The sequence below is a fragment of the Balaenoptera ricei genome, chromosome 3 (genome assembly GCF_028023285.1).
Source record: "Balaenoptera ricei isolate mBalRic1 chromosome 3, mBalRic1.hap2, whole genome shotgun sequence".
Classification (NCBI taxonomy): domain Eukaryota; kingdom Metazoa; phylum Chordata; class Mammalia; order Artiodactyla; family Balaenopteridae; genus Balaenoptera; species Balaenoptera ricei.
Genome location: NC_082641.1, coordinates 175,307,123 through 175,327,577, shown reverse-complemented (window position 1 = coordinate 175,327,577; position 20,455 = coordinate 175,307,123). Strand labels below are relative to the sequence as shown.

The window sequence follows — 20,455 nt, the reverse complement described above, 5'->3', positions numbered from 1 at the left end:
GATGTTGTCTGGGCCCAGGCCTGGGTGTTGAGAATTCTCTGAGCCGTCTCAGGTTCTTTTAAAGTGGAACGAGTACCCCACTTGACAGCTGAAGAAAAAAGAGGCCATGGAGGCCACTGGGAAGGCTCATGTGCTGCCCCCGAGGCCTGAGTCCTCTTTCCTGAACTCCTACACCTCAGCTGGGGTCCAGCCCCAGCAGGGAGGCTCCGGGTTACCCCGACAACCATGGGGGTTTGCCTAGGACCGAGGGGGGTTCCCAGGCAAGGGACTTTCCAGGTTAAAATTGGGACAGTCCTGGGCACACTGAGACTACTGGTCACCCTACCCCAGTGGGTTTTTTTTAGGAGGAAGCTAAAACTGGGGAATTCCCCAGACTCTGAGAGGCCTGCTGGGACCTCCCTAGAGCTCCGGCCAAACCAGGGAAAAGTCAAGGGCTGCTAAATTAAAACAAAAATCTCTTTGTGTCCTTTTGAACGGGAGGGTTCAGGAAACAGTCAGCCCCCTCCCCAAAATAGCCATGAGGTCGGTTGGGAATCCTTCCCTTGTATGTGTGTGAACACATGGCCTCTAGAACATTCTCATAAGTAGCCACAGACAAGCACATTCTGTGCTGAACTCCAGAGGAAACAGAGGAGTTACACACATGAAGGCTGGAGCCAGAAGGCCAGTGTGATCCCAAGCCATCCCTCAACCTCACCATGCCTCAGTTTCTTCTTCTGCAAAATGGGGCTGATTGGAGTCCCAAACTCAGAGGTGTGTCAGGATCATCAAATGAATTAATATACATAAAGAGCCAAGCACAGAGCAACTGGTATTATCTTTTTCATTTCACAATATTTCTTAGATATCTTTCTTTTCCACTGTGTATAGATCTATTTGGTGGATTTTTTTTTTTTTTTTTTTTTTTTTTTTTTTTTTTTGCTGTGCCTCGCAGCTTATGGGATCTTAGTTCCCTGGCTAAGTATCGAACTCGTCCTTCGGCAGTGAAAGCTTGGAGTCCTAACCACTGGACCGCCAGGGAATTCCCCAGAATTGCTTGTTTTGTTTTTAATCAATTTTTATTGGAGTATGGTTGCTTTACAATGTTGTCCCGGAATTGTTTTAATATGAAATATTTCAGGCATCCAAAAAGGTGTAGAGATAAATAAAAACATCACCTAGGCACCAGACGGAAACAAACCCAGTGTCTATCAACAGATGAATGAACAAACAAAATGTAATATAGCCGTACAATGGAATACATTCGACTCTTTGTATCCACGGGTTCTGAATCCCGGATTTAACCAACCATGGATGAAGAATAATCAAAAGAAAAGGAAATTCCAGAAAAAAGCAAAGACTTGAATTTGCCACATGCTAGCAATTATTTACATAGCATTTACGTTGTATTAGGTGTTGTAGGTAATCTAGAGATGATTTAAAGTGTACAGGAGGATGTGCGTAGTTTATTTATTATTTATTTATTTATTTATTTATTTTTTGGCTGTGTTGGGTCTTTGTTTCTGTGCGAGGGCTTTCTCTAGTTGTGGCGAGCGGGGGCCCCTCTTCATCGCGGTGCGCGGGCCTCTCACTGTCGCGGCCTCTCTTGTTGCGGAGCACAAGCTCCAGACACGCAGGCTCAGTAGTTGTGGCTCACGGGCCCAGTTGCTCCGCGGCATGTGGGATCCTCCCAGACCAGGGCTCGAACCCGTGTCCCCTGCATTGGCAGGCAGATTCTCAACCACTGCGCCACCAGGGAAGCCCATGTGCATAGTTTATATGCACATACTATGCCATTTTATATAAGGGGCTTGAGCATCTGCAGATTTCGGTATCCATGGAGGATCCTGGAATGAATCCCCATGGATACCGAGGGACGATTGTATTATTTACCCATAACAAGGAATGAAGTTCTGACACGTGCTACAGTGGGCATGAAACTTGAAAACCTGTCAAATGCTGGGACTTCCCTGGTGGTTGAGTGGTTAAGACTCTGCACTCCCAACGCCGGAGACCCGAGTTCGATCCCTGGTCAGGGAACTAGATCCCGCATGCGCAACTAAAGATCCCGCATGCCACTAATGAAAATCCTGCGGGCGGCAGTTAAGACCTGGTGCAGCCAAATAAATAAATAAATATTAAAAAAAAAAAAAAGAAAACATATTAAGTGCAAGAAGCCAGATACAAGAAGACAAGTATTGTATGATTCCACTTTATAGGAGGTCCCTAGAGGAGACAGAAAGTAGAATGGTGGGGGCCAGGGGCTGGGGGAGGGGGAGGGGGAGGGGGAGGGAGATGGGGAGTCAGTGTTTAACGGGAACAGAGTTTCAGTTTGGGAAGATGAGAAAGTTCTGGAGATGGATGGTGGTGAGGGTTGCGCAACAATGTGAATGTACTTAGTGCCCCTGAACTAGAAACTTAAAAATGGTTTAAATGTGAAATTTTATGTTATGTGTATTTTAACCACAATGTTTAAAAAATCAGGGGGAAGTGAGGTTAGTGAAATGGACAAAGGTGGTCAAAAAGTACAAATTTCCAGTTATAAAATAAATAAGTCCTGGGGATGTAATGTACAGCATGGTGACTAATAATACAGTATTGCATAATTGAAAGTTGCTAAGATGGTAGATCTTAAAAGTTCTCAACACAAGAAAAAAGTTTTTGTAACTATGTATGGTGATGGATGTGAATTGGACTTATTGTGGTGATCATTTCACAGTGTATACAAATATCAAATCATTATGTTGTTCCTGAAACTAACATAATGTTATATGTCAATTATACCTCAATTTTCTTTTTTTTTTGGGCTGCGCCGCAGGGCTTGCAGGATCTTCCCTGACCAGGGATTGAACCCGCACCCTCGTCAGTGAAAGCACAGAGTCCTAACCACTGGACTGCCAGGGAATTCCCTCTCAATTTTCTAAAAATCTAAAAAAATTGTCTGTGTGCCATCCACTGAGGTAAAAAAACAAAACAAAACAAAACCAGCATAAATACCGTGGAGGATCTCAGAGTTCCACTCTCCACTTTCTTCCCTGGAGGGAAGTGGATGTTGTCCCTTCCACCCCCTAAGCAATGAGTAAGGGCCACTTTTCATTTAGTCAATACATATCTCTTGAGCACCTATTTTATGCTCGGCCTTGTTCTAGGTCCTGGCAACACAGCAGGGAAGAGAACAGATAAAATTCCCTGCACTTGTGGCGTGATGTTCTAGATGGGACGACAGCCAAGAACAAGGATAAACAAGTAAAAATATATAGTGTGACAGATGGTGACACGATATAGAAAAAGCAAAGCAAGGAGGTGACGTCACTGGAGATCGGGTGGCCTGGGACCATCTTTCTGATCTGCAGGAGCTGAGGTGGAGACACAAGGATGTCAGGGGCAGGGTGTACCAGGCAGGGGGAACAGCTGAGGCAAAGGTCTGGAGGAGAAGGCTGTCCTTGAACTTGATGCAATTCCTATCTATCTACTGGGCCCCATAACTTGCTTCACTGCATTTCTTTTTTTTTTCTTCTCATTTCATTATTTCTTTTTTTTAATTTTATTTTATTTATTTATTTATTTTTGGCTGTGTTGGGTCTTCGTTTCTGTGCGAGGGCTTTCTCTAGTTGCGGCGAGCGGGGGCCACTCTTCATCGCGGTGCGCGGGCCTCTCACTATCGCGGCCTCTCCTGTTGCGGAGCACAGGTTCCAGACGCGCAGGCTCAGTAATTGTGGCTCACGGGCCCAGCCGCTCCGTGGCGTGTGGGATGTTCCCAGCCCAGGGCTCGAACCCGTGTGCCCTGCATTGGCAGGTGGATTCTCAACCACTGCGCCACCAGGGAAGCCCCTCATTATTTCTTTTTAATTTTATTTTTTTTAAGTTATTTATTTATTTATTTATTTATTTATTCTTGGCTGTGTTGTGTCTTCGTTGCTGTGCACGGGCTTTTCTCTAGTTGTGGCGAGCGGGGGCTACTCTTTGCTGCAGCGCGCAGGCTTCTCATTGCGGTGGCTTCTCTTGTTGCAGAGCATGGGCTCTAGGCATGCGGGCTTCGGTAGTTGCAGCATGCAGGCTCAGTAGTTGTGACACACGGGCTTAGTTGCACCGTGGCATGTGGGATCTTCCCCAACCAGGGACTGAACCCATGTTCCCTGCATTGGCAGGTGGACTCTTAACCACTGCGCCACCAGGGAAGTCCCTCATTATTTCTTTTAACAATTAATTTTTGAAAATACATTTATTTATTTTTGTCTGCGTTGTGTCTTTGTTGCTGCACGTGGGCTTTCTCTAGCTGCGGCGAGCGGGGGCTACTCTTCATTGCAGTGCGTGGGCTTCTCATTGCGGTGGCTTCTCTTGTTGTTCACCGCATTTTTGTTCATGAATTTCATCCATATTGATGTGAGTTACTCTCCCTCGTTTCACTGCTCTGTCGTGCAGCACTGTACACATTAATAGGCTATAATTTATTTGTCCCTTCCCCCATGAATGGACAGTTATGTGAATTCCAATTTTGTGGTCTCAATGTCTCCAGGAAACAAACTTTTCCCACTCTTTTTTTCTTTTTAATTTTTTTGGATTTTTTTTAAATAAGTAATTCATTCACATAGTTCCAAATCGAAAAGGCACAGAATCGTTTTTTTTTTGTTGTTGTTTTTTAATTTTATTTATTTATTTATGGCTGTGTTGGGTCTTCGTTTCTGTGCGAGGGCTTTCTCTAGTTGCGGCAAGTGGGGGCCACTCTTCATCGCGGTGCGCGGGCCTCTCTTGTTGCGGAGCACAGGCTCCAGACGCTCAGGCTCAGTAGTTGTGGCTCACGGGCCCAGTTGCTCCGCGGCATGTGGGATCTTCCCAGACCAGGGCTCGAACTCGTGTCCCCTGCATCGGCAGGCAGACTCTCAACCACTGCGCCACCAGGGAAGCCCCACAGAATCGTTTTGAGGACAAGTCGCCACTCTGCTTCCAGCCCCCTGACACCCATCTCATTACTGAATTCAAAACATGCTATGGTTTAATGGTTCCTCAAAAAGAATTACCATATGATCCAGCAGTTGCGTTTCTGGGTGTATACACAAAGAAAGCACGGACTCAGAGAGAGATTTGTACATCCATGTTCATAGCATCATTATTCACAATAGTCAAGAGGTGGGAAGCAACCCAAGTGTCCATTGATGGACGAATGGATAAACAAAATGTGGTGTATTCTACAATGGAATATTATTCAGACATAAAGAAAAAAAAAAAAAAGAAGGACATTCTGGCACATGCTACACCATGGACGAACCTTGAAAACACTATACTGAGTGAAATAAGCCAGGAACAAAATTACAGATATTTTATGAGTGGGGACTTAAGTGTTTAATGCATACAGAAATTCTCATACTTGGACTTCCCTGGTGGCGCAGTGGTTAAGAATCCTCCTGCCAATGCAGGGGACACAGTTTCGAGCCCTGGTCCGGGAAGATCCCACATGCCGCGGAGCAACTAAGCCCGTGCGCCACAGCTACAACTACTGAGCCCACGTGCCACAATTACTGAAGCCCGCACGCCTAGAGCCCGTGCTCCGCAGCAAGAGAAGCCACCACAATGAGAAGCCCCCACACCTCATCGAAGAGTAGCCCCTGCTCACCGCCACTAGAGAAACAAAGACCCAACAGACAAAAATAAAAATAAATTAATTAATTTAAAAAATAAAGTATACAATTCAATAAAAAAAAATAAAGTCTTGTACTTAATACCACTGAATCGTACCCCTCAAAATTGTTAAAATGGGGACTTTCCTGGCGGTCCAGTGGTTGTGACTTCCCGATCCCACTGCAGGGGCCGTGGGTTTGATCCCTGGTCGGGGAACTAAGATCCCGCATACCGTGTGGCGTGGCAAAAAACAAAACAAAACAAAACAACCCAAAATGGTTAAGTGATCAGTTTTATGTTATGTACATTTTACCACAATTAAACACACACACACACACACACACACACACGTGCGCGCACTTACGGAATGCTTACTCTGTGCTGTGTTCTCAGCCGTGGGGATTTAGCCATGAACAAAACACAGGAACTCCTGCCTTCAGGAAGCTTACATAAACCAGATAAATACTAATAAGTGGGTTTTGTGGGTTTGTTGGAAGGTGGAAGTGGTGGGCAGACAAGAGTGGAGCAGATAAAGGGTATAGGGTGCAGGAGTAACTTGTTTTAGGCTCTGTCCTCAGCACCCAGTGTAATTCCAGGCCTCTGGCAGGATATTTGTTGCCTATGAGCAGCTGTGTATTCAGGGCTTCCTCCTATAGCCACAAAAAAAAGCACATTGCTTCACTCAGCTTCCACGTCCTTGGCTTCTGGTGGGTTCTACCGAAGGGGAAGGCTGGCAGGAGATCAGAGCGGGGAGACAGACGAGGGTCCCTATTCCCTCCCTGCCCAACCACAGTTGGGCAGTGGTGGTTTCTCTGTGGCCACATAACCTGCAAGGAGCCCCTTCTTCACGGCTCCAGATGTCAGCAAGTTCTGCTCCCTTCCCATCCCCTTTAGTCCTGTCAAAATCTCCCCACTGTTGCTAGTTCTGGGTGCCTTATGGAATAACAATGCCCCAAAGATGTGCATGCCCTAATCCCCAGTAAGGGAGAATCAGGAATTAAGAATGCTACTCAGCTGACTTTAAGATAGTGAGATTAGCGCTTGCTTCAGCAGCACGTATACTAAAATTGGAAGGATACAGAGATTAGCATGTCCCCTGCACAAGGATGATGTGCAAATACGTGAATCATTCTATGTTTAAAAAAAATGATAGGGAGATTATCTTGGTGGACTCAGTGTAACCACAAAGGTCCTTAAAAGTGGAACGGGGAGGGGACTTCCCTGGTGGCGCAGTGGTTAAGAATGTAGGGGACACAGGTTCGAGCCCTGATCCGGGAAGATCCCACATGCCGCGGAGCAACTAAGCCCGTGCGCCACAACTACTGAGCCTGTGCTCTAGAGCCCGCGAGCCACAACTACTGAAGCCTGAGCGCCTAGAGCCGGTGCTCCGCAACAAGAGAAGCCACCGCAATGAGAAGCCCGCGCACTGTAACGAAGAGTAGCCCCCGCTCGCCGCAACTAGAGAAAGCCCACGTGCAGCAACAAAGACCCAATGTAGCCAAAAATAAATAAATAAATAAATTTATTTAAAAAAAAAAAGTGGAACGGGGAGGCAGAAAAAGAGGTCAGAGTGATGTGACAGAACTTGATTCACCTTTGCTGTCTTTGAAGATGGAGGAAGGGGGCCGTGAGCCAAGGAACACAGGCAGCCCCTAGAAGCTGGAAACAGCAAGGAAATGGATCTTACCCAGAGCCTCCAAAAGGATCACAGCCCTGCCAATGCCTTGATTCTAGCACAGCGAGACCCGTGTTAGACTTCTGACCCGCAGAAGTGTGAGGTAATGCATTTGTGTTGAAGCCACTAAGTTTGTGGCGATTTGTCACAGCAGTCATAGAAAATGAATCCACTCAACACACATCTATTGGTTCTCCTGTCCCACTCACATCATTACATTTTGTTCAGTGAAACCCTTTTGAGTGGACTTCTGTTTGCCGCTAAGACCCATCCAATCCTGCTTCTGGGAGCTTACTCTATAGGTGGGATGCCTGTCCTCGTGGAAAATGGTGCACAAAGGTATTTTTCGCAGCATTGCTTGTAAAAGTAGAGATGGAAAAACCTGCAAGTGTTAAAAAACAAAACAAAAAAACGCTGGTGAAATAAATGCTGAGATGTGCACATACTGGAGCTTTCTACCAGAGTAGAAAGAATGAGGAAGTGCTGATGAACTGATAAGGAAAAATCTGCAGGGCCACAAGGTTCAGTGAAAAACAGCAAAGACGCGTCACAGACTGCAGAGTGTGTTAGCTTTGTGTAAAAAAGGAACGGAAGGGGTAAGATTACATTTGAACTTACAAAAAGAAACCCTGGAAGGAGTCACAAGACACCGTAGACAGTGGGTTCCCGTGGTTGGGGGCAGGGAACAGGCTGGGTGGAGAGTGAGTAGGGAGAGAACCTACTCTATGTGTCTCTCTTAATAGCTGATGTTTTAAATCCTAGCCGGCACTAGGGTGAGGCAGGCGAGGCATGAAAGCAAAGAGGGCGCCAACTCAGTAATCGAGATAAATATTTTAATGTAATATTTTCCAAAAACACCATTAATGTGAAAAAAAACATGATGAACAAAATACTGAAATTTTAAGTCAAAAATCAGTAACAGGGCTTCCCTGGTGGCTCAGTGGTTAAGAATCCGCCTCCCAATGCAGGGAACACAGGTTTGAGCCCTGGTCCGGGAAGATCCCACATGCCGCGGAACAACTAAGCCCGTGCGCCACAACTACTGAGCCTGTGCGCCACAACTACGGAAGCCCATGCACCTAGAGCCCGTGCTCCGCAACAAGAAAAGCCAACGCAATGAGAAGCCCACGCACCGCAACAAAGAGTAGCCCCCGCTCGCTGCAAGTAGAGAAAGCCCAGGCACAGCAACGAAGACCCAATGCAGCCAAAAATAAATAAATTAATTAAAAAAAAAAAAATCAGTAACAGTGCTGAATTCTATTGAAGCCTGAGGTCAAACAAAATATCAGGAATATGGATTCTATCTTTGAAAGTTTTTGCAGTAAAGAATTAACAAGTTGATGATCCTGAGTGGATCCTGGATGGGTGGGGTTTATCCAGGGCCTTAGGAGAGCCCCCCCATCCCCCCCATCCCCCCCCCACCAGCCATTCTCATCTATATGAAAAGCATTAGGTAATGCCACTCAGGTTTGCAGCTCACTGTTGCCCCCTGGTGGTGATCAGCTTGAACACAAAGACATTTACTGAGGGCCAGGACCCCTTAGGGGCACTGGGAATATTTTAGAACCAAGAAAGACTCAGTTTGTGCCATGGTGGTCCTCACAGCATAAAGGAGACAGCAGTACACACGTTAGCAAAGCCAGGCAGGTGAAGAAGCTGCATGGCCAGATGTGATGGGTGACTCAAAAGGCGGGTCAAGGAGGACCTCTGGGAGGAGGTGGCAGAGCTCTGATTGGAGTGAGAAGCAGCTGCCAGGGGCTGGTGTCCCCCAGAAGAGGTGGGCAGTGGGCTTCACTGGATCCTCGGCATTTCATGTCTTAAAAGCTGATGTGTCCTTGTTTATTATAGTATTCTTTAAGCCTTTCCTGCAGCCCGAATATTTCATTAACTTTTAAAGGAAGACAGCTTTAAAAAGATTACTTTTTAAAGGGAAGGGTGTTCAAGCAGAGGGACAGGCATGTGCCGAGGCCCAGATTTTGAGCATCTGAGTACCAGGCGCCATGCGTGCCTGTACATTATCTCACCTACTCCTCATCGCAACCCTGGAAGGCCTGAACATTACTCTCATTGTAGAGGGGGACACTGAGGCTGAGGAAGTTGCCCAAGGTCACACTGATAGAAAAACTTGAAAGTGCTTAAGGATCAGCAAGGAGGGAGTTGATGAGAAGGGGAGGACACGAGACAAGGGCAGGGAGGTGACCAGGCAGATGGTACAGGGCCTGGTGAACTGCAGGGAGGTCTTAGGCTTCTGCTCTGAGGGAGGGATGTGCCCGGACTCAGGTGTTCACAGGTGCCCACTGGCGGCTGCCTGTTGGGGTCCAGTGAGGGCAGGGGAGACAGGGAAGAGGCTGGAGGGGGCATGCAGGCCAGAGGTGATAGGGACCTGAACCAGGGTGGAGGACGAAGGGCAGTGGACTCAAGATTTGTTTTGAAGGCAGAGCTGGCCGTGTGGAAGGTGAGACACGGTGCAAGTTCATGTGGTGGGGGTCTCAGAGGGATGAGATAAGCCCAAGACTTATGGGCGGGGTGGGGGGTGGGTAGTGAGAACTCTGACACAAAGGTGTCCTGAGGAAGTGTTCCAGGCGGCGGAACAGCACGTTCCTGGAGAGCCTGGAGTGAGGATGGAGGACATTGCCCATTTGCTGCAGGGCAAAGCTGGGGGCATCACAGGCCCAGCCGCCAGCACTCACCAGGGTTCCCTCCCACCCCCTCAAGAGAAGAGCTGTGCCAGCCCTCCTGAGGTCTCGCGGAGCATCTGAAATCCTTTATTGGAAGATAATTGCTGTTTACTATATAGGAGACTCAACAGCAGATGAACAGTGAAAACGGAGCCCACAGTGACTGGGGCAGGGCCCTCGGCGGGGGACCCCACCCCTACCCCGTGGACCAGTCTGGCAACCTCTACCCCTCCCTGGACCCCCGAGCCTTTGGCATAATGCTGAAGAGGGGGAGCTGCAGGCACTGAAGCGCCTTGACTCAAAGCAGACGTGGATGAGCACTTGGGGAGTGGGGTCAGTGGAGGGGGGTGGGCAGGCCCCTCCAGGCTAGGTGTGGGAGCAGCAAAAGTGGAGGAAGCCAGGAGCTGGGGAGATGGTGTCTATTTTTGTTTTCTGAAAAGGGGCACACAGGGGCCTGCAGGCAGTCGGGCAGCAGCTGAGGTGGGTCATGCGCTGACGTCTTTCTCGTCGCCCGGCTTGGAGGCTTCCAGCAAGGGGTCCCTGGGACCCGCCTCCTCCTCTTCTTTGGCCTCACTGGACTTGGAGTTGGGGACCCAGAGGCCAGAGTCGATGCAGCGCTGCATGTGGTACTTCGCGTCCTGCAGGGAGAAGGGTGGGTTGGTGAGGCTGGGCTGCCACCTTCTGGTGGCCCGCCTGTCCCCTGCACATCCTCGAGCCTGCTTCCTGCTCTTTCTAGATCACAGCTTTACAAAAGAACTGCCCGCAATGATGGAAATGGCCTGTAATCTGTGCCGTACAATATGGTAGCCACCAGCCACGTGTGGCTACCGAGTACTTCAAATGTGGCTGGTGCAGGGGAACTTTAAATCTTACTTAACTTTAATCCAAGTTTAAACAGTGTAGTCTAGAACAAGGGTCAGCAAACTTTTTTGTAAAGGGCCAGACAGTGAATATTTTTGGCTTGCAGGCCCTATGGTCTCTGTCAAAACCTCTCAACCCATCATTCCTCAACTTTAGGGTTGTAGCACAAAATCAGCCACAGACAAGATGAAAATAAACCATCCTGGCTGCTGCATTCCAATCAAGTTTTATGTAGAGACAGGCAATGAGCCTGCAAGCCACAGGCGGAAGACCCCTGGTCTAGATGTTCATTCCCACAGAAGCGTCTAGAAACCCTGGGCCAGGTCTTGCGACCAGACTCATTTTACAGATGAGGAAAGCAATGTGGCCAACCAGTGAGCCAGGCAGCAGGAATGGGGTCAAACTGAGGTCTATCAAGACTCAAAGTATTTATCTACCAGCGCGGTTACTGCTCCAAACAGCTGCTGTTTACCAGCACCAACTACGTGCTCAGCCCTCCCCATGGATTTCGTGAGTTAATATCGAGAGAAAGTGGTTTGATGAGGTAACTGAGGCTGGAAAGGGACCCCCTCCTTGGGCCACTGTGAGCTGCTGGCAAAGGTGGGGTCACCTGGGTGTGCTCATAAACAGCCCACAGGGACAGGGACACTCAATCTGGACGCTGGGCACACAGTAGGTGCTCAATAAATGTAAGTGAGCAGGTGGCACAGAGCCCGGCTGCCTCGTGTGCTGGCCACACAGTGACAAAACGTCCCTTGTTCCTTTGAGAAGCCCAGGAGGGACACTTCTACCAAGGATGTGGGCAGCGGAGCTGGAGGGGGCGGGGGAGGCACATCGCTCGCCCAGGTGGGCTTGGGCGCAGTTACTCACGGTGGGGTCCATCTTGCTGATGGCATCTTGGAGCATCTGCACATCCTTCACGTCAAAGCATTTCTGGAGTTCCTGTGGGTGCAGAGGGGCGGGGTCAGGGCCTGGTTCCCAGGGACCCCGGGGACCCCACTGGCTGCCTGCCTGCTGCCCGCCAGGGCCCAGGGAGCCGCACCTCAGGGAGGGACTCGTAGACCTCGACGGGGTCCAGGCCGCCGGGGCCGAGCCGCTTCTTGCGCTCCTCCTCCTCGTACTCCTTCATGGCCTTCTCGATGCGCAGCTTGGCCCGGCCCCGCACGCGGTCTTTGAAGGCCTCCAGCTCGTCGTTGAAGCCCTCCATGTACTGACGGTCGGCAGTCTGCGGGGGGCAGGGGCGTGCACAGGGCTGAACTGGGGGACCCAAGACCCTCCCACTGCAGGTGCTCAGAGATGCCCCAGGGCTCCCCACATCTGGTCCTGAACTGAAAGACGGGCACCCTGGGCCTCAGGGCTCTCCTCTGCCTCCTCTGAGCTCGACTTGACACCTCTGTGCTCACGACCACCTGCCTGCACATCCCCCTGAACCTCAGACTCGTGACACCCACCTCCTCCAGGTCCTCCTGTGGAGCTTAGCAGGCATCTCAAATGCAACACAGCCACCCCGGAGCTCCAGATCACACCCCTCCGTCTGTCCTGCATCTCCCCCAGCTCAGCAGGGATAGGTCTGCTCTTCAGGTGCTCAGGTAAGAAACCCACAGGCGTCCTTGACTCTGGCCCTCACCCCAGGTTAGGATTTTCAGCACATCGTGCCAGCTCGGCTTTCCAAATCTGCCCAGGAGCCGACCACTCGTCAGCTCCTCCGTGGCCCAGCCCTCTCCTGACTGAGGAGAGGTCTGATCACAGGGGCTTGAGTCCGAGTAGACCCGTGTCTGTCTCCCCCAGTGGACCGCAGGCTGGTTCCCTGAGGAGGACCACCCTCCACTCTGCCCTGGCCGCTCGGGCCCCTCCCTACCTTGATCTTGGTGAAGAACTGCCGGAAGCAGGCACGGGGGTCCACCTTCAGGCTCTTGGCCAGCTCCAGGATGAACTGCATGACGATGGTCTGGTGGGCCACCTGCTCCATCAGCGCACATTTCTGCCAAGGGAAAACAAGCACGGCGTCGCCAAGTGGCGGACTCAGGGCAGAGCCTTTCCCCAGCCCCGAGGGCGGGCTCCACGTACCTCCTCCACCTCTAGGTCAATGCACCAGATGACCAGGTAGTTGGCGGTCTCCTCGCACACCAGGTGGACGTTGTCCGACAGGTACTTCTGGCTGTCGTCCCAGCGGCGGAGCATGCCTGTGAGAAGGGGTTGGCAAGATGTTGGAAGGGCCCTGGAGGCGGAGGGCCAGCCCCTTGTCACGTGCACCGCCCACTGGGCCCCGACCTGGGCCCAACTCACCGAAGTGCTTGATCTGTTTCTCATACTTCTCCACGAAGGTTTTGTGTTTCTGTTCCCTCACCTCCTCCGACTCCTCCTCCGCCTGCTCAGGCTTGGTATTGACCATGCTCTGTGGTGGGGTGAGAAGGGGAGTGGGCTGGGGCGAGGCCGTGGAGTGCCTCAAGCGTGGCCGGGTGGGCCGCGGCCGCAGCGCCCATCCCATCCAGGGTGGAGGTGGTGACGGCGCCATGAACATCAACGTGGCGGGAGCGTGGGCGTGGCAGGTGTGGCCTCGGACTAGGGCCTTCGGGCAGATCAGAGGGGGCGGGTACCGGTGGGGTGCCTCACCTGCCTGGTCCCCCACCCCTTATCCCCTCATCCTCCACCCCCATCCACCCGTCCCTGGACCTGAGCAGTCCCCTCCGCCACACCTGCCACTGTCTGCCGAGCGCGCCCGGCCCTCGCACACCTTGCTGAAGCCGTCCTTGCTGAGCGTGTCCACGTTCCAGGGCATGCTCTTCTCCTTCTTGCGCATCTCCTCTAGCTTCTGCTCCCAGCTGCGCTCCTCCTTGCGCAGCTGCTGTGCCTCGGCCTGCAGCCGTTCCAGCTCGGCCCTGCTGCCCTCACCCTCGGCCACCTCCAGCTCCTGTAGCTTCCGCTGGCACTCGGCCACCTTGCGCTTGCACTCGCGACAGCCCCTGTCCAGCTCCTCCTTCTCTTTCTGGAACTGCTCCATGCGCTCTACCCGGGCCTGTGGGACAGGCACGGCCCATCACTCTGTGGAACGGCTTGTCCCTTGACCCCAGCCCCAGCCCCAGGACCCCAACAGCTGCACCTGGGATGACCCCAGAGAATGTCAGCACCAACCTCCGCGTGCCAGACTCTCAGCTCCCGCTCTCGCCCCTACAGGTACCCCTGAGCCAGGGCGGGTCCCTCTCCTGCTCAGAACCCTCTACGGCTCCCACCTCACTTGGAGCAAAAACCTAAGTCCTCCCTGTGACTCACAGGGCCGTGCGCAATCTGTCCCGTGCCCTCCGTGGCCTCACCTCTTCCTGCTCACCCCCCTCCTTCCAGCCACACTGGCTGCCTCACCTTTTCTTGAACCCACTTCAAACCTCAGGGCCTTTGCACTGGCTGTTCCCTTGGCCTGGAATGTCCTCTCCCCAGATACCCCCCACCCCGGCATCCTTATCATCTTCTTGTTTTAAAAAATATATTATTTATTTATTTATTTATTGGCCATGCCGTGCAGCATGCGAGATCGCGGTTCCCTGAGCAGGGGTTGAACCTGTGCCCGCTGCATTGGGAGTACAGAGTCTTAACCACTGGACCACCAGGGAAGTCCCCCTTATCATCTTCAAATGTCCCTTTACAGGGAATTCCCTGGTGGTCCAGTGGTTAAGACTTCGTGCTTTCACTGCCAAGGGCCCGGGTTCAATCCCTGGTTGGGGAACTAAGATCCCACAAGCAGCGCAGTGCGGCAAAAAATAAATAAATAAATAAAAATAAAATCCCTTACAGATGAGGGCTTCCTTGACCACCCGGCTCAAGGTCTCAACCTCCCCCCACTCTGCTCTGCTTGATCTTCCTCCTCAACACTTGTCACCCGACAACAGCCTGTGACGATTATTTATCATGTTTCGGGCACTGTCCTCCTCCAAGGATACTGGCTCCACCAAGGTGGGGATCTGTTCACTGTTGTGCCTCCAGAGCCAGGAACTGGGCCTGACACACAGTACGGACTCAGAAAAGCCTTGTTGGATGTAATAAAGTAATAAGATGCTGGATAGAGGCCTCACCCCTCCCCAGGGTCTCAGGTTCCCCCTCCTCCCTGGAGCCACCCTCAGTAACACTTGGGCACCCTCCTGTGCCCACCACGCCCCTCAAGCCACCGCTGCCTGGGTGTCCCACAGGCACCTCCAATTCTGTGCCCAAAACTGAACTCCCCATCGGAACCCCCCAGACCTGTTTTTCTGCTGTGTCCTCCCTCAGCAAAGAGCCTGCCCCCGCCTCCTGTCCCAAGCTGAGGCCTGTTGTGAGCCCTGTCCCTCCCTCTCTGCCACCAAATCCTGACACTATTTTTCTTTTTTTTTGGCCACGCTGCGTGGCTTGTGGGGTCACAGTTCCCCGACCAGGGATTGAACCCGGGGCACGGTAGTGAAAGCCTAGAATCCTAACCACTAGGCCACCAGGAAACTCCCCTGACACTTTGCATTTCCAGTTGTTTCTCCAATTTGCTCCACCCCGAGTGCTGCACCTGGATCTGCGGAGGCCCGCTCAGCTCTGTCTCCAGGCCAGCATGCCCTCCTGAGCCCAGCCTAGTGCCCACCAGCCTCCTGTGCCCCCCCCCACTCTAGACGCCGCTCCTCAGACCTCCTCTTCCACTGCACCCCATCTCCTCAGTCCCCCATCCCGACCCCGATCAGATCACTGGGCCCTGTCGCTCTCCAACCCTGCTTGCCTCCCAGCAGCGCCTGCTCAACCCAGAGCCGATGACTGAACCCTGAGAGGTGCCAGCATCTTCCATCGCTGTCGCCCCAATCCAGGCTCGGAAGCTGCCACAGGATTCTTTGAAATGTACCTGTCTGACCACAGCCCTCCCTGCTACCTCAAACTGGAGTGTCTGGGTTCAGAGGGGACCCCAGACCCCTGCCCCACGCTGACCAGATGGCCAAGGCTCCTTGGGGGGCTGGGTCCCAGGCTGATGCCGGCCCCTGTGGTTGATGCTAGCCCTGAATGGACCAGCTCTCTCCTGACTCTTAGCCTCTGCACATGCTGTTCCTCCCACCTGGAACTCTCTTCCCCTTACTCCATCTGCTTTGTCCCCAAGTCTCAGCTTCGACAGAGCCTCCCCCAAGTGCCCAACCCCCAGAGTCACTAAGCCCCAAAGGCCCCTCTGTGATCATCAGATGACGTGATGAGATGCTAGTGGAAGGCCTTGGGGCACCAGACCTGGGGTCACATCTCACAGCCACCATGTAATGGCCGGGTGTCCCTGGGCCAATCCCCTAACTTCAGTTTCCTCATCTGTCAGATGCAGACAACAGTGCTGATCTCACAAGGCTGCATCGGGAAAAGCAAAAAAGGTTATAAAAGTAGACAGTCCAGAGCCGTGCTGGGTGCTCAGTCAGCACCATTCCCACGCTGGCTACTGTCATTACTGTCTGTCCAAGGGGACAATCTGTCTCTCTCTGGGGACTGTACTGGGGCTCAAACAAGAAAATGTACTTCAAGTGTTTAGCTCGATATCCAGTAAATGCTTATAACTGGTAACTGGGAGCAGTTGTTACTGCATCATCAGAGCAGCCCAGCTCCACCACTTACTGGTGATGTGACCTTGGCCAAGTCTCCTGTCTCTCCCTGCCTTGGTGTCCCCCTCTATGAAATGGGACCTCACAGCATTGTTGTGAGGACTAAATGAGTTACTCCCAGGAAACTGCTTGCAACACGGCACTCGGTATACGTGTCCTCAACTGTCATCACCGTCGTCACGGTCATGGCCACGGCCACCACAATGGTCTGCTAACTTGCTTCTGTGCTTTACTAGAGGCCGTATCTCCAGGTTCTAGCACAGGGCCAGGAAGACAGCAGGTGAGAATCGGGAGACCTGAATCCTTCTCTAACGCCCCATAGGACCGACATGGTCAACCCTGAGCTTCACTTTTCCCACTCGGATAAGGCCCTCGCCTTGCAGAGGACACCTTGCGGCCTCTGCCTCCTCTCTTTTTCCATGATGGGCCTGTGTCACCTGGAGCCTTCCTGCTGCCTTATGAGGGTTACGGTTGGCATTATAGCTGGCCTTGGGTGGCAGCAGGAATCTACCACACTGCTGGTTTCTGCTGGACGGCCATCAAAATCTTCCCGGCATCCTCTGAGCAGCCGCCAGGGAGGCCAAAGCTAAATAAAGGCCTTCTGGAGCTGCTGGGGGTGGCAGCCTGCCCGGCCTGAGCTTTACGCCTCCAGGAGGGACTGTAGCAGGCTGGGCAGGGCAGAATCCTTGGCAGCGAGAAGGGGCCACAGGTATCACTGCCCTCGTTACAGACAGGGGACCCGAGGCTCACAGAACCTGGATGGCACACAGCTCACTGGGAGGAGCCACAAGAAACTAGTACTGGTGGCTGTTTCTGGGCAAGGGAGCCAGGGAGCTGGAGCTGGAGCTGGGAAGACTCGCTGGTCCCCTTCTGGAACCTTTGGATTATTTTTTTACCATGAGCGTGAATTACCTGAGTAATAATGATAGTGGCTAAGGTTTCTACACAGTTTATTGCATGCCAGGTGCTGTCCTGAGAGCATTACACACATTAAATACAAAAGGCAACCCTCACAACAACCCTATGAGGCAGACACTAATAAGATCCCCAGCTGGAGAAACTGAGGCACAGAGAGATCAAAACTCACTGGGGGCAATGCAGCAGGTCAGTGATTCAGCAGGAGCCAGCATCTGAACCCGGGTGGGTAGGCCTATGCTCAGAAGCACACCAGGCTACCTTTTCTCTAATCCCCCTTTCCCCTCTGGTCCTGCTTACTCCCTCCCAGGCCCTGAGCCAAATTCTTTCCAGATCTCATTTCATGTTGTCCTTACGATGGTCTCATGGAGGCGGGGTTTCGCTCCCCCTAAAGCAGCAATGGCCCTGTGGCAGGGCTGGGGTGAGAACCCAGGCTTGGTGGCCGCTGAACCGGGTGCTGGAGACACCAGGCTCCCCGCCTCCACTCCAGCCCTGGGGCTCCCAGCGGCAGGCCAGGAAAAGCTTTTGTGCCAGGAGGGAGAAGGGTGTGGTGGGAGGAGGACGCTGCAGGAGAGGGGGCATCGGCCTCCCAACTCAGCAGGACCAAACCGTCCTCCCCACGGTGATATAGATTAACTACGTGACAGAAATAGGTGTTCCCAAGAATCGCCTTGAGAGCTTGCAGAGATCTTCAATATTTCATAATAAAATGTTACACATGGCAAGAAAGAGAAGTGCTAGAACTTTCTCCTTACACTCCAGGGGCCCACCCGGCAGGTACACTACCCAGGAGGCTGCTGCTTTAAGGAATGCGTTGGAACTGGGACTGGGAACCAGATGTAGGGACTAATGCTGGGTCTTGGCAGGATGGGGAAGGGCCCTTCTAGAAGCTTCTAGATAAACGACTGGGAGCTGATATATGGGAAGGTGGGGTGAGGAATTCCTAACTGGAAGGTTCTGAGAGATATATGCCCTCAGTTTGAGAATACAACAAGCATAGGAATGTGGGTGCAGGAGCTCTGATTTGGTGGAGCAGGAGATTAGAACATTAGGTCTCATGAGAGCCATTCTGTTGGGCCTGAGAGCGCTGCTGGTCAGGGAGAGGGGTGAGAGAACACACAGACTTGGGATTCTGGGGTCTGGATTTGGGGGAAAATAAATAAAAGAAGGGGCAGGGAATTTGGAATCAGACTGGGAGGGTTCCTGGTAAAAGCAGGGTCAGTGTGGGTGTCTGAGAACAGCAGACCAAATAGGGGTCAGAAGGAAGCTGGGGTGGGTTTAGGTCCTGGACTTGGGCTTGAATGAGGCATTTCAATGCTGGCGGAGGTTCCTACAGGAAGCCTGTCTTGGGGGTGGGCGGTGACTGGGCCTGCAGTACCAAGTAGGGGCAGGGGCTCTGGCTGGGCAGGACGCCACGTGGGTAGGGTTTCCTGATGCAATGGGAAATTGGGTCTACAGTACATGAGGCTGAAGGAGAGTGGCCGGAATTGGAGGCTCCATCAGGGTGGAGCTGGTGGTTCAGTCTGAAGGGGAACCAGGTTTCAAAATTCCAGTCCTAGATGGGACTGAGGGCCCTGGTGGGGCACCGGTCTACGTTCTAGGGAAGGGGTCCTGGGTGTGGGTTGGAGTCCCAGGCCAGGAACAGAAATCTCAGGGGAGGACAGAATTCCTTGCTCTGTTGAGAGGAGCAGAACCTCTAGATCTAAATGGGAATCACCGTCAAGATTCCGAAAGGCAGGTCACAGACTAGACTTAAAGTATTGGGAACTCTAGGGGTTGGGAGAGGCCAGTGGGACATCCAAGATCATAAGTGGGTATTCAGGGTGCAGATTCTGAGGTAGAATTCTGGGTGTAAGTGGAAGGTCCCAAATGGATTGGGGGGGCACGTCCAAAGCTTGTCTTGGTAGTCTAAACTGTGAAGAAGGTGCCCTAGGGGTCAACTGGGAGTTCCAAGAAGAAATTGGAAGGGGAGGGGGGAGGGGGGGAGGGCCCGGGATCGCGGGCAAGGAACTCAAGGGTCTCGACAGTTCTGTTGCCCCGGAGTTGAATCAAGGGACCCCGGGCGATCCGGAAAGTCCAGACTGTAGGGCGGGAAACCCAGGTGTCAATGGAGGGCCCCCGGCAGTATCAGGGGTCAGAACTCTGAAGCGGAGTCTCGGGAGTGGGGGAAGGCGCTGGGCGCGCGCGCTCTACCTGATGCCGCCAGCGGAAGAGGCTGGCTGTGTCGATGTTGGGGTGCGTCTCGTCTTCATCGTCAGACACCTCGATGTGGTCCCACACGCTGTAGTCCACCATCTTGCCTCCGCGGCCCAGCCCGCTCCGGCTCTGGCAGCAGCAGCGGCGGCAGCAGCAGCGGCGGCGGCGGCTGCAGCAGCGGCTACGGCGGCAGCAGCGCACAGACTGTGCCCGCAGAGTCCCGCCCCTTCCGTTTCCGCCCGGGCGCGGACGCCCCCGCCCGCGCGTGACGTCACATCCCTAGTAACCGCGGCAGCGGCACTGGCGACCGAGGTCTTAAAGACCCCCGCGCACGTGTTCCGGCTCCCGGGAGTCTTCGCTGAGACCTCACCCTATCGGGCTCGGGGCCTCCGCTAGGCACCTCCTAGGGGTATACGGGTGGATTCTCCATCCTCGAGCTCCCCTTATCTCCCGCTGCCCCACGGTGGGCGTTTACGGCGGCCGTGAGGGGGGCAGTTGGCGAGACTGAGGGAGAGGATTGTCCCCTTAGCCACGCCGCAGTGACGTCAGCCCGAACCCACTGCTGGGGCCGGGCCTCGGCGAGAAGACCTCGCTCCCGCCCCTTGTGAAGAGGAACTTAACTTTGTGCCTGATAGGAAAGGACATTCCCAGTCCGAGGGGTACAGGGCCCTGCCCTGGGAGGGTCTAAGTGAAGGAAGGATATGGCCCTGCCCTTGAGGAGTCGGAGGTGGGGGCGATGTGGCTCTGCCTTAAGGGCTGGTGTTTCCCCGGCTCGGACCACAGCCTACCCCTCGCGCCCGCATCTTCTGCCTCTTTAGCGGGGATTCGCGCATACACGCCCCCTCTGGAATCACCCGGACCGCACTAACGGGCCTCGGGAGCCTGTCCACTGCGTCTCCCCCGTGCAGCCGCTGGGTGTCGCTAGTGTCTAACTAGCGGCCCGTGCTCTTGGCCTCGCG

General features: G+C 52.9%; 1 protein-coding gene and 1 non-coding gene across 2 annotated transcripts; one reads left to right on the top strand and one right to left on the bottom strand.

Annotated features, from left to right (window-relative positions):
* The first annotated feature begins 6,632 nt into the window (after positions 1 to 6,632).
* Positions 6,633 to 6,736, top strand: LOC132364175 (U6 spliceosomal RNA). Its single transcript, XR_009502730.1, has one exon. It is a non-coding gene; the product is annotated as a U6 spliceosomal RNA (small nuclear RNA).
* A 3,283-nt stretch (positions 6,737 to 10,019) lies between these two features.
* CDC37 (cell division cycle 37, HSP90 cochaperone) lies at positions 10,020 to 19,715 on the bottom strand. The gene is made up of 8 exons (XM_059918442.1): positions 19,494 to 19,715; positions 13,544 to 13,825; positions 13,096 to 13,204; positions 12,877 to 12,992; positions 12,668 to 12,790; positions 11,852 to 12,034; positions 11,680 to 11,751; positions 10,020 to 10,586 (listed from the first exon to the last, which is right to left on the bottom strand). The coding sequence occupies exons 1-8, from the start codon at positions 19,593 to 19,595 to the stop codon at positions 10,434 to 10,436; spliced, it is 1,140 nt and encodes a 379-aa protein (XP_059774425.1). The 5' UTR covers positions 19,596 to 19,715; the 3' UTR covers positions 10,020 to 10,433.
* Positions 19,716 to 20,455: the final 740 nt, after the last annotated feature.

Excerpts from the sequence above, each read along its gene's own strand:
- CDC37 (XM_059918442.1), bottom strand. The coding sequence starts at position 19,595 with ATGGTGGACTACAGCGTGTGGGACCACATCGAGGTGTCTGACGATGAA. Across the intron at positions 12,993-13,095 it reads GAAACAGATCAAGCACTTCG|GCATGCTCCGCCGCTGGGAC; the intron begins GTGAGTTGGGCC and ends CCCTTCTCACAG. Across the intron at positions 12,791-12,876 it reads TTGACCTAGAGGTGGAGGAG|AAATGTGCGCTGATGGAGCA; the intron begins GTACGTGGAGCC and ends TTCCCTTGGCAG.